The 13921-nt window shown below is 35.3% G+C and overlaps 1 protein-coding gene and 1 pseudogene across 2 annotated transcripts in view; both read right to left on the reverse strand.

Moving 5' to 3' along the window:
• Positions 1-13921, reverse strand: part of SHOC2 (SHOC2 leucine rich repeat scaffold protein) — a 56510-nt gene that overhangs the window by 13712 nt on the left and 28877 nt on the right. For both annotated transcript variants that reach the window (XM_037496880.2, XM_037496879.2), the window contains exons 3-4: positions 11032-11169; positions 1017-1147 (exon numbers count right to left, since the gene is read on the reverse strand). In XM_037496880.2, the coding sequence (XP_037352777.1) occupies positions 1017-1147; positions 11032-11169 (269 nt within the window). The remainder of the gene's footprint in view (positions 1-1016; positions 1148-11031; positions 11170-13921) is intronic.
• LOC119234119 (bifunctional purine biosynthesis protein ATIC-like) lies at positions 1882-4427 on the reverse strand (annotated as a pseudogene).

Raw genomic sequence — 13921 nt, forward strand, 5'->3', positions numbered from 1 at the left:
ACCCATCAAATTATAATTACTACAAATCTGTAACTTCATCTACCCAATTGTTCTTTATAAATCAAAACATAAATTTGAAAATTTTTATCCAAAACACCCTTATTTTTAACTCTCTTTCTCTCTCTCTCACATACACACACGAAAAACCAGTAACAGTCTAAACATAACAGTTACTTACAGAAGATATTTTGAATTGTTAGAAAAAAACTTTGCAAAGCTTATAAATCCACAAATTCACATTTCCAGCTTTTTGTTAGATTACAATAAGATTTGCTTATTAAATAACCACAAGCAGATATATAATTCATTGGGTATGCTAAAATAATAGGTAGCAAAATAGAAAAAGCAAAAGTGATAAAATAATAAACACTGAGGAAAACAGTCTATAGAAAGTATAGAAAGAGTACTATATCTTTCCCAGTTGACATCTAAGCAAAGTAAGTGAAAATCTTTTTCTAATAGAAAAATCAAATTAAAAATAATTTATTTGAAAAAAAAAATAACAGATTCTGGTGATAGAGACATATGCTAAATAGGCTCTAATATTATATAAGCAAAATAATAATTTGGGTAATAGGAGTACTGTAGGTAATATTAATCTTTATAATAGTGTGTTGTATGTAGTTCTTTCTTTTCATTTATCATCCATCTACACTACTTTTTCTTTTTTTAATAACTGAACAAGGTGCGGTAGTTAAGTTTTGAATCCAGTCTGATACCCTTTCCTTAATTGTTATCACCACTTCCCAAAATGACATCAGAAAATGTATGTGGTGCTAAAGAAGAATGCAGCACACTGATTTTCCACCTTGGCTTTTTCCTTCCGCACAAAAGAAAGAAAAAAATATCATTTTTTTAAATGTTCCTATAATCAGACATATTCTTCCTTCTTTGGAATTTTTACCATGGTGGTAGCTAGTTGTTCATAGCATACTCACAATCATAAAATTATTTACCCTGTTGTAAAAATTTAGTTTCTCCTGTCATTATTTTGCAGATTTGTTTCTAGTTCTTACCTCTGGTAAAGTAGAGATGTTATTATTCTCTAAATTTAATTCTTCAAGTGCACTGCATTTTGCCAATGATCTGGGTATTGCTGACAATCTGTTATATCTCAGACCAAGACGACTTAAGCTGGACAGGTTTCCTGTGAAGACAAAAAAGGAAATTAATACTTTCATTTTTAAATCTAGTGAGTCTCTCACTGTCTCAGGCTATCAACCAAATATTTATGAATTACTCTGAAGTACTATTTTAGCAAGATCCTTAACTTCTATTACCAAGGAACTACATTTTGTCAATTAGTATGAAAATGAAATACTTTTGTGTCTACTTGTCTTAGAGAAATAACGAAATGCACAGCATTTGTAAGTCTACAAATATTTGCAATAATTTTTCTCAGATACTCAACTTCTAAGCAGCCTATTTTTAGATATCACAGAGGAAAAAGAGAACAAGTACAACTCTGTCTTCCCCCTACCTCACCAAATAATTTTTTTAAATTACAAAATACATGAATACATTTTTCTCTCCTCCCTAGATAACTACAGTTTATAATCTAACATGCAATTAATGAGATCTATCTCTCAGCACTTTTTGTGTGTAGAAAAACTGGGTTATAGAGCAGAGGTAGGGGGAGGTAAGAGGGTTCACCAGAGACAGAGTGGGGAGCACAAGAGGCAGATTTACTGAAATACACTGCTAAGGGGAGCAGTGGGTGAGACAGGAGAGTCTGCTGTACCACATATGGCTTAGCTCCCTGGCCGTGGATATGTAACATATTACCTCTTCCGTGTAACAGGTCATAGAAATATTTTCTTATGAGTAAATATACATAGAACTCATTTTATTTAACCATTAAATTTTTTAAGATTAAATGATTTTGTTTGAAAAGAGTATTCTGAAAATATCATACATAATTTTTCACCTACACATAAGAAAACCAGACAGTATGTGATAAAATCAGTAATGAAAGAAAGACTGGAAAGAGCGAGGATTATTCACAACAATCTCAAGCCTCAATCATAAACTTTGTCAGAAGTAGAACCAGAAGGAGTATACCATCCCACTCCATTTAGCCTGTCTGTATTGCCTCTGAAAGGAAAGAAAGTATTAGAGCTAAAATAAACTTCACTGAATTTATCAACACATTCCTTCTTCTGGGCCTTAGTAAGTATCTCAAGTTCTTCCTCAAATACCTTCCATTTTTTCAAATCTTAATCCTCACCAATAGCTCCAGTAACATATTGATGAATGGCATTGATGATTCGCTCTAGTTTCAAACTTCAATGAAATCACTGTGGATAATGTCTGAATTATCAGGAGTTTGCTTTAACTCCCGCAGGATGTACGCAGTGTATCCTAAACTACTGTCCAGCTCCAGTGCCAGTAACCTGAGTATTCTTGCATAACACAAGGAGTTACACTGAGTATACTTAAAAGCTGTGGTGCCTACAATAAGGCCTCAGACTGTGGATTCCAGCAAATCTTTGTTTTTTGATAACAACATTGCTAAGTAATGACTTGTCAATGACACCATTATTTCTCTTCTCACTTAAAGACCAAAGAAAGTGCAAACTTCATTTTCATCTTGTTGTAAGACTGGTCCATCTAAAGAACACAGTAGCTCCCATTTTTCGTTTTAGAAAGTATTTGTAAAGCTAGCTCTTCAAATCCTGATGCAACAATACCATCAGATAACTCTGGGGATAATTTTGGCAGTAGGGCTATCACAAACATTAGAAACTGCAATAAAGTCACCAAATGAAGACATCCTATCAGCCCCTCTTGCTCTTGCATATGCAGTTGGTATGGGTATAAGGGTTTGATATGGACTATAGACCATGCGGATTTTTGCCATCATCTTCACTGAGTGCAGTACCTGCTGGTCTGGCATGTTTGAAAGAGACAGAGGATAGAACAGCTAAAGTTTGAGTTCCTTCACCAATTGTCAACATTCAAAGTATCATACAAGTTTATAAATCCATTTAAAATTGCAATGGGAAACTTGGGATTCAGTATGTACAAAAAGGGCATCTGAGATACTCCTTTACTTAGTATTTCCTGAAGTAATCTGAAATTGCTTTATCCTACTGTACCATATGGGTATCATACTATGCCTTCAAAACTAACTGGCATCTAGGCTCCAAGGAGACATCTTCATTGTTGGAGCTCTGTATCTCCATGGAGACAGTCACCTAGTAAGCTGGTTCACACATGACTGTCACACAAGCATCGTTTTTGGTAGCTACTCTCAGTAGCAGCCTGTATCAGCCTGTTCAACAGCCTCTCCAACAGTTATAGCTGGAGAAGCCACTGTCTGCACAAAGGGATAGAGATTATAAATGGCATCTCTTACGAGACAGAAATCAAGTCTGGCCAAGTCAGTACTACCTCTTGGTATATTACGAGCCAACATTCCGCATGAACTGCAGGATGCACACACCATACCATACCCTGCTCCCAACATTTCAGGAATCCCATCAGGTGAGGGACATCTTTGATAGCCAGACAACCATCCCTGAGAACTTTCGCAGTCCCTCCAGAAGCAACCAGATTCAAAACCCATGGAAATTAGACTTCTGGCAAATCCCACAAGGTCAGTTTTGCCAGGGATACTACTGACACTAGGTGCCATGCCTGAAGGTGGTGGGGTTCAAAGGCATGTGGGGGCAGCCTTGTCAATGCCAAGTGTGGAGGATAACCACCGTATTCTTTGATGTGTGTGTACCATTATCTATTTAATCATTCCCCAATTGATGGTGTTTGTTTCTAATATTTAAAAAAGAATTCTTTAATAAACATCCTTAATACATATGTCCTTGTGTATGTGTGACAAGTCACAAATTTCATCTCCACCAAAAGTGAAGGCTAGTGCCCTCTGGTCACATCCTTTCAAAATGGGGAGAGCAGGGGAAGGTATCAATGTTTTCCCTTGCCTATTCCATGCTCTTGGCCCCTACAGCTATAGCAAGATTTGCAAAGGTAAAATTTTTTTGTAAGTAGTGATAATGTCTGACTGTGAAGAACTTTTTAAGATCTTCTGATAAAACTTTAATTTGCTAATACAGTTGAAGATAAAAGGCAAACGCTTGTGAGAACTGGAAGTAGAAAAGACCATCTTTCTCCTTACTCTGACCACCACAGCCCTATGGAAGAAAGCTGTTCCACTGTAATAAAATGGCTGAAGCATTCACTAAGGGGACTATGAAATCTGCTGGAAGAGGAAAGGGCTTTTTAAGTAGAAATTCCTCAGAAATTTTCTTCATCAACAGGCATGCCTCATTCAATCACTGTTTACAGTAGAATAGTAGATGAATATAGTACCTATCCATTTTTTTTTTTTTAATTCTCACTGAAACCTAAAAGCGTCCTGTGGTAACAGATTAGTATGGTAACCAAATTCAATTCAGAAGTACAGTCAATAGAACAAGATTCCAAGAACTTCTCTTCCAAAAGCAAAATAACTCTAAGTTTCTCACTTTTAACATCAGAATAGGTTTCCAGAATTTGAAAATTATAAAATAAAAATGGTGTAGTGAAATTACCACACACTAGTGCTTATTTTAACAAATTTAGTGCTTATTTAAACCAAATGGCACTTCCAATTTTCCTAATTTTTCCCTCCTTCCAATCCCTCATTTTTGTGGGTATAAAAGAGGTTGAACTTAAAAAAAAATGTACTCCATGAGAATATGCTATTCTGACAAGGAATCCCACATTTGTAAATGCCTTATCATTTCTTGAGAGCATGGTATTATAAAACAGTCATCCATACTTTACCAAAACCCATTGTTATAAGCAAAATAAAAGATGAGAAAAATAAGGATGAAATATCCAAATTCTCTTATGCCAGAAGAAAAAAAACTGACCTCAGAAGTCTGGTATTTACTGTGATTCACCCTCTGCAGTGGTTTCAACTCTAACCTCTTTTAATGAGCAATGAGAAGTTTTAACCACAAACTAAACAGCAGTCTAGAAATCAAGTCAGAGCTTGCTTGAACCACTGAACCACTGAAGCTATGAAATAAAACAATGTTGCTGGGCTTCTGCCTATAAATGCAGTTATCATTACTAATCACCTGCAGCTTGCATTTAAGTGCTTAACTTTTACAAATAATTGTTGTATGTTTTGCTTTTACAGGTTTGCTTTCTTGTGCTGTCAATTTTTTTAAATATAGCAAATTTTTTAAATATAGCCTATGAATTAAAGTAAGATGCTTTCAATTTCTGCAATTATGATCAGCATCTGTAGGTTAATTCAGTGTAACTTTTGAGTAAGACTAATTCAAATAGCCTTAATCTTATTTTAATAAAGTAGCAGAAAATCAGCAGGAAGACATATAGTTCTAATAATGAAACAAAGTCAAAAATACATTTTTTCACAAACACTACATTGAAAAACTGAAAGCAAACAGAAACACAAAATAAAAATTCTTAAATGTCAAAAACCACAAAAAACACCACCTTTAAAAAGAAAACTAGTAAAGTTTTATATGTAAGTTATACTGTAATTACCTAAAACCTATTTACTAAAACTCTACTTGTTGGTATAACCATAGTTAATGTAACAGTTCTTCAGAGCCCAGTGTAACAAAAAGACCTCTGTGAATTGTTCTGTGCTCCAGCCTTGAAGGCAAGGTCTTGCTGCATATTTCTCTCTTTATCTCATTTTGAGAAGAAACAGAAAATATAATGTTTGTTCTACTTCAAATTCCCTACCTTCTTTGTCATAAAACCCTTAAATTATCTCAAAAGGCTTTACAGTATCAGGTTCACAGTTTGAAACAAAATTATTTATATTGAAGCTTAGTAATTCCTGAGTCCATAGGTAATTCTTGAATTTAAATTTTTTTACACAAAATGTATTTTTTATTCATTAATAGAGCAGGCTAAGGGTTAAATCAGAGAAACCATAAATATCTCTTGAAGCACTCTCTCACTAAACTGCAACCAGCTTTACCTCTCACCATTTCTTTCTCCCTCTTTTCCATATTTTATGAGCTGTCAGTTATCTTGGCCTAGAAGTAAATGACAGTGATTATCACGAAGGAATTATCAGTAGTCTAGAAGTACTCACGTTAAAGGGGCCTAGTTATGGGCGGCGGGGTGGTGGGAGAGGAGGGGGGGTGTGTGTGCGAAGAAATTAAGTGATTTTTAGAAGATTTTATTCTCAGTTGTAAGTTTAAGGCAAGATTCTACAGTCTAAGGTATAGAGTAGGGCAGCTACTTATTGCAGGGCTAGCATCAACTCTCTAAAACAGAGTGGGGAGCAGAACAGGCAGACTGACTGAAATACACTGCTGAGGGGAGCAGCAGGTGAGGCAGGAGAGGTCTGCTGTGCCATGTGGGTCACCTCCCTGGCCGGGGATCAGGGATGGGGCTTGTGCTGCAGCAGCTGCGGATTGCGTCACAGTGCTGACCTTAACCCCTTGTGCCACCAGGGAGGCTCCTGTTTGCTTTTCATTTTAATTTATACTTTTCAAGAACTAGACAAGTAATACAGAGAAGTATCAGAATTATATTCCAATTAAGTAAGCTGTTCTTCTCCAACAAATGAGAGGAAGAATCTCAAAGGTCAATTAAGACTGTTAAGATTTATAACAGTTCAAAACTCAAATCTCCAAATTTCTCACTATACCTCAACCTTCTGATATACAATCAAAATAATATAGATACAGGGCTGGAGAAAGGGAATACAATTATTTTCTTTTGTTTTAAAGATTTATTTATTTATTTATACAAGTACTGGGTACAGTGAGAAGCGCGGAAGGGTGAGAGAATTCACCAGAGCCAGAGCGGGGAACAGAACAGGCAGGCTGATGAAGAAATACACTGCTGAGGGGAGCAGCAGGCACGGCAGGAGAGGTCTGTCGTGCCAAGTGGGACACTCGCTGGTGGCCAGGGATCGAACCAGCGCTGCAGAGGCTGCGGGCAGGTTCGCAGCCCTGCGTTCAACCGCTGCACCACCAGGGGAGGCCCCAATTATTTTTTTTTAAAGATTTATTTATTCATGCATACAAGAACTGGGGTACAGGCCAGAGGCACGGGGGGGCGAGAGGATTCACCAGAGACAGAGCGGGGAAAAAAACAGGCAGACTGACCAAAATACACTGTGAGGGGAGCAGCAGATGAGATAGGAAAGGTCTGCCATGCCATGTGGGAATCTCCCTGCCCAGCCGGGATTGAACCCATGCTGCAGAGGCTGTGGACAGCTTTACAGCACTGTGCTCAACCCAGAACAAGCTATGATGCTGTTCTCCTCCATCCCAGCTCATGGGCCTGACCTTTAATATCTTCTCCTAACTCCTTTCAAGGGTCAGGCTGTAAGTCTCCTTTGCAGCACTGGTTCCCTCATACACGAGTCTCTAATGAAGCTTTGCCTGGTTCAACTACACCTAGCAATCCCTGGTAAATTTTTTTTTCCTGGAAGGTAAAGGATCCACTCCTTTGGGTTGGGGCCTATAACATAACCAAACAGATTAAGAAAAAAAGAGAAGACACAAGTTCTTTGGTATTAAGAATTAGAGATGTGGCACTGCTATAGACTATAAATTAAATTTTTTTTTTATTATTAACAATTTTATGCCTAGTAAATGTGACAAGTGAAATGAATATGTTCTATAAGACACATGATAAGGGTTTTACAAGGAAAGTAATAATCTAAATATCCCTGTACCTATTAAAGTTAAAATTAATTTTAAAAAGATTCCCACGTTGAAAACTCTAACCCAGATGGCTTCACCAGTGTATTTACCAAATACTAAAATAAGAATAATGACAATTTGATATAATCTCTTTCAAAAATTAAAGAAAACACCTCCCAATTTATGTGGCCAGCATTAATTGAAACTAAGAAAATATAAGTTTTACATTATTATAAATGAATATATTGTTTTTTCAAACCAATTTAGTAAATCTAATTTTCAAAATTTGTACTAGAATGTATCCTTTTCCATTATTTCTTCTTGGCAAACAATTTCAATCTTATTATCTGGGATCTTACCTAGTTCAGAGAAATATAACATTATACTGTGTCAGTTGCTACATTATATTACTTCTATGCTCTTTCTAGAACTTTTAGTCCCTGTCTCCCATGACTTTTCTTCACTTATTTTGCATCTGTGCTTTTTGTTCTAGAACTTAGGGGACTTCAACTTTATTCTACACATCTCTTCTGTTTTGGTCTTTGGATGTATTAATATTATACAGCATTTTCTATTACATCTTATTTGGCAAAGATTTTTAAGAAGTATATTCTTTGATTTCTTTTGTCACAGAATCTGATAGTTAATTAAAAGTTTACTTTAAAATTCTTTAAAAATTGTTTCTGTTTCACTACATGACATGCACCTCAAAAATATCTTTACAGACACATCACCCAAAGCAGTGATAGTGAAGGCAAAGATAAACAGCTGGGACTACATCAAATTAAAGAGCTTCTGCACAGCAAGAGACAATAACCAAAACAAAGAGAACCCCCACCAACTGGGAGAAAATTTTTGCACACAACATTAATGATAAAGGACTGATCACAAAAATTTACAAACTGCTGATGAAACTCAACAAAAACAAAGAAAATAATCCAGTCAAAAAATGGGCAGAAGAGCTAAAAAGAAACTTCTCCAAAGATGAAATGCAAATGGCCAACAGGCATATGAAAAAATGTTCAACATCACTTGTAATCAGGGAAATGCAAATCAAAACTACAATGAGATACCATCTTACACCAGTGAGAATGGCACATATTAAAAAAACTAGCAACAACAAATGTTGGCCAGGATGTGGAGAAAAAGGAACTCTCCTGCACTGCTGGTGGGAGTGCAAACTGGCCCAACCACTATGGAAAGCTGTGTGAGATTCCTAAGTTTACTAAAGACAGAGCTTCCATATGATCCAGCAATTCCACTCCTAGGTATTTACCCAAAGGACAGAATCATTAATTCCAAAGGGCACCCGCACCCCTATGTTTATAGCAGCACTATTTATAATAGCTAAGCTATGGAAACAACCCAAATGCCCAAAAATAGATGACTAGATCAAGATGATGTGATACATATACACAATGGAATATTACTCAGCAATCAAAAAAGATAAATTCATGCAATTTGCAGCAACATGGATGGAGCTGGAAGGGATCATGCTCAGCGAAATAGACCAGAAAGAAAAAGAAAAATACCAGATGGTCTCACTCATAGCAGGAATTTAGAAAACCTAAATAAGAGACCAGGAAGAAGAATAATAAAGAAAAAATCAAAATCAACAAGCAACTATGAACCAGGGATACACTATGGGATGGGGGGCGGGGAGAGGAGGGATTAGGGTCAAAATAGAGGGGGTTCAATTATATAGGGAATATAACCAAAATGAAAATGCATGCATTGTGCAAAAATGAAAAATGATGTAAGGATTATATAAAATAAAATATATTAACCATTAAAAAATTAAAATAAAACACTGACACTATCGCTACAGATATATTAAAAAAAAATTGTTTCTGTTTCAAGTAATGGTAGACTAGGTAATTCAAGCAAGCATTCCCATTGAAAACAACTAAAACAAAATAAGGGGGTTGCAACTGTATGGGGAATATAAAAGTAAAATTCATATATATATATATATAAAGAAAACAACTAAAAATACTTCTAAAATAAAAATTAACAAGTAATGACTAATTACCAGGCCAGAGATAAGCTGGTAGCCCAGAGAAAAACAAAACATGGGAGAACATTTTGTCTTGAGAACACCTCCTTAACTAGAAGACAAAGCTGAAAGGCTAAGGTATATTTCTGCCAAGAGTAAAACTCTAGGGTCAAGAGTATAGTCTAGGGGCCTCCCCGGTGGCGCACATGGCGCGCAGACCTCTCCTGCCGCCCACTGCTCCCCTCAGCAGTGTACTTCGGTCCTTCTGCCTGCTCTGTTCCCCGCTCTGGCTCTGGTGAATTCTCTCACCCTCCCGCGCTTCTGACTGTACCCAGTGCATGTATAAAAGCAAAAACAAACAAACAAACAAACAAACAAATAAATAAATAAAACATGCCTCTATTAAAAAAAAAAAAGGGTATAGTCTAGTAATCAAATAATCTGGAACCCTACACTACAGCACCTAGTACTAAAGGTGAACTGGAAGTAAAATGGCTCCAATTCATCTGTAGTCTGCTTCTGAACCACCTGGTAAACCATAAAAATCTCAAGTCTGAAAAAACAATGACAGATTGAAATGGTCCCTTAGGTACTTGACAGAAAAAGCCTCTGGATAAAGATAACCTCATTATAGGCCTTGAATGATTTAGTAAGTCATTGAGTGATTCACTGCCAAACTATGTAAGTATAGATGTAATTTTTCCAAATGAATCTTATAATATCCTTATACCATAACAATAACTAAAAACAAGTCCAAAATTAAAAAAATATATATTCTGAACTGTTTATACATGAGCAGGCATTTAGAAAAATAAACAAGACAAACTGTACATATTACAGTAAGTTCAATTCAACGTTTTACAGTTTGGCTAAGTCTTTGAAACACATCTTGCACTTCAAAACACAACACCAGATAGACCTTCTTTTAGTCCCTATATTAGAAATGAATAACCTTTAAACTATTCTTGCAAGTTAAACTAGTCTGATAGTGTTTTTAAAACACAAGAGCAATGAATGTTGTTTTGTTTTCTAAGTGGTTTACTTTAGCGAAGAAGGGACCGCACCCTATGCAATAGCATGCAACATTCTATAATAAGCAAAAACAGAAGATGAACTCTGTGCAATTTAAGCAGAGTTATAGTAGAAAATATTCATGTGACTCAATATTCCATAATCTTTATAATACAATTGAGCTTATTTTCTAAATCCTAAGTATTTTCTTTGCCAAGAAATGGAAAGAGTAATTTTAAAATACTATCTTTTAGAAGTTTTACTACTTTGATAAAGTTGAGTTTTAATCTTTTAATTTTTATTCTCAAATGAATCAAAATTTTTCTTTTTAGTGTTAAAGCAGATAGAAGCAACTTTGTCTTCTTTTTATTCTCATACCTATAGTATCTGGGAGGTCTAGCAGTTCATTGTGCTGCAAGTCAAGGTTGGTTATCTGTGTACAGTTTCCAATCTCCTTTGGAAGGTGTTCAAGTTGATTGTGAGCTACATCCAGCGTAATGAGGTTACATAATTCACCTGTAAATTGACCAACATAAAAATTAATAAGGATTATTTAAAAATATACTAAATACTGAAAGAAAAATTCACTTTTTATATCAGAAGTATACTTTTTTCCAGAAAAGGTAAAAGTTGAACACAAAATCTGAAATCACCTTTTCAAGGTGACATCTGATAAAATGTGGCATGTAATTACCAAACAATGTTACATATTCTGCATTTTATGACTTACAAATTCCATACCTTATTTTTTAATTTTAAATTAACATGGACATCATTCATTCATTCATTCTACAAATATTTATTAAGTATTTACCACATGTGATACACTATCCTCGGGCTGAGGATACAATATGGAAAAAAGACAAAATTCCTGTTTTCATAGAACTTACATTTCATAAGTGGAAAAAAATCAGCAAATTAAAACATAATCAATGTGAGGAAGTATTAAAAAATGTAAAGGAATTAGCAGGATAAAAGTAAAAATGTGTAACGGAGGAAGGAGAGAGCAGAGGTGTTGATGCTAAGTATGCAGGGAAGTCTGTTTTGAGCAAGTCGCATTTGAGAGTAGACCTGAACAATGGGAGAAGGAAGAAGAAATGGAGAGTATCTTAAGTGAAGGATGCTCCATGCTGGTGACCAACAAGCGCAAAGATTCTGAGGGAAGACAATAGTTCAAAACACAACAGAATGCTGGTAGAAGAAAGAGGGAGGAGGTGAAGTAGCCACGAGTCAAACCATTCATGACCCTATATGCCAAGGTACGGGCTTCGGTGACAATGGTAAAGAGAGTGAGGTTTTGTGTGTATATCTAGAGCAGTTTTAGGCTCACAGAAAATTGCATAAAAAAGTTCAGAGTTGCAAAGATCATCTTCCCCATACAGTTTCCTCTATTATTAATATCCAGCATTAAATGTTACATTTGTTACAGTTGGTGAACTAACATTGACACATTATTAACTAAAGTCCATAGTTTACATTAGCATTCACTTTGTTTTTTCCAGTTCTATGAATCTTGATAGATGCATAACATCATGTATCTGTCATTACCATATCATACTGAATAGCTTTACTGCCCTAAATATCTCCTTTTTAGTGTTAAAGCAAATAGTAAATAGTGCATCACCTATTTATTCCTCTCCCTACCTATTTCCCTCTCTCTCTGCCAGAGTCCTTGGTTCCTGATTTTTTACTTTTGCCTTATCCAAAATATTATATAGCTGGAAATATAGAAACATATGCTATGCAACTTTTTCACTGGGCTTCACTCACTTAGCAATACACAGCTCAAGTCTTTCCATGGGTGTTTTGTTATTGGTGGCTTGAGAGTTTATTTCTCTTTTTCAGTATTCCATTATATTGGGTGTACCACAGCTTGCTTGCCCATTCATTTATGAAGGACATCTTGGTTACTTCAAATTATTAGCAATTATAACTAAATCTGCTGAAAACATTTTGAGTGTCATTTGCTGTGTGGACATAGTTTTCAACTCATTTTGGTAAATAACTAGGAGTATGATTGCTGAAATGCATGATAAGACTATGCTTAGCTTTGTAAGAAAATGCCAACTATCTTCCAAAGTGACATTTTTACTTTTCCACTAGAATGACTGAGAGTTTATGCCAGTGTTTGATATTGTCAATGTTTTTGGATTTCAGCCTTTCTGATAGGTATGTTGTGGTGGTGGTGGTGGTTGTATTTCAAAAATATAGCTTACAAGTTATGAGGCAGCTTTATGGAAAACCAGTAACAACAACGTTTGCCTCAGAAAACTTAAAATCTTAAAAAAAAAAAAAAGAAAACTTAAAATCTATTATGGAAAGTGATGGGTAACTAGAGAAGGGAGATTCTGGCTTGGTAGACTGGGGAAAGCTACATTTTAAAAGAAGTCAGGAATTACATAAATATTCCAAGAAAAAGAAATAATCTGAGGAAATTAAGAGAGAAAAATTCATCAGCTCAGCTATCCCTTTATTAGATATATATTCAATAGAAATGAGTCAATATGTTTACCAGAAGACAAGCATTAGTATAATATAGTAGCATTGTTTTTATTAGCCCCAAATTAAAAACGACCAGACAACAGGAGAATAGATAAATCAATTGTGCCATGTTCACACTATGGAATATTATGTAGGCGAACAATCTCTAAACACATCCACCAATATGATGAATAATTCAAAGTCAAAGAAGTCAGACACAAAATCATATATGATTCCATGTATATAAAAATAAGGAAAATTAATGTAATGTAAGAAGTCAGGATACTAGAGTCCCTAAATGGGAGTAGTGATTGAAAGGGATTTTCTGGTTGGCTTGGTGTTATCTTTTAAGTGTATACTGATCATACACTTTGCAAGTAACCTTTAAGTGCATAAACATTTATGTTAAGGAAATAAAATGCTGAAAAAACAAGCTCTGGCTCAAGCCCCTAGTGTGGACATGGCTTAATCCAAGCTATGGTAGAAAAACAGAAAAAGGCATTTCTTAAATTTGTATTAGATGTGTAATCTCCAACATATTCTAGTAAAATGTTGTGGTTTATCCCTATGGAAGTTCTGTAAAGTCTAAAGAACTCTGACCATGAATGGCATTAAAGATATAAAAGACTGTTTTTTTAATGGTGAAATCTCATAAGCAGGCCCTTATTAGGGTTCCATCAAATAATGTAAAACTCTTGCACTATTTAAGTTTCATAAGAACAAGCATTTAGTGTGGTATAATGCCTGATAAAGAAAAAGCACACATAAGAATTTTTTGACTGACTGA

Source organism: Talpa occidentalis, unplaced genomic scaffold, assembly GCF_014898055.3.
Source record: "Talpa occidentalis isolate TD23 unplaced genomic scaffold, MPIMG_talOcc4v2.1 talOcc4.8, whole genome shotgun sequence".
NCBI classification, from domain to species: domain Eukaryota; kingdom Metazoa; phylum Chordata; class Mammalia; order Eulipotyphla; family Talpidae; genus Talpa; species Talpa occidentalis.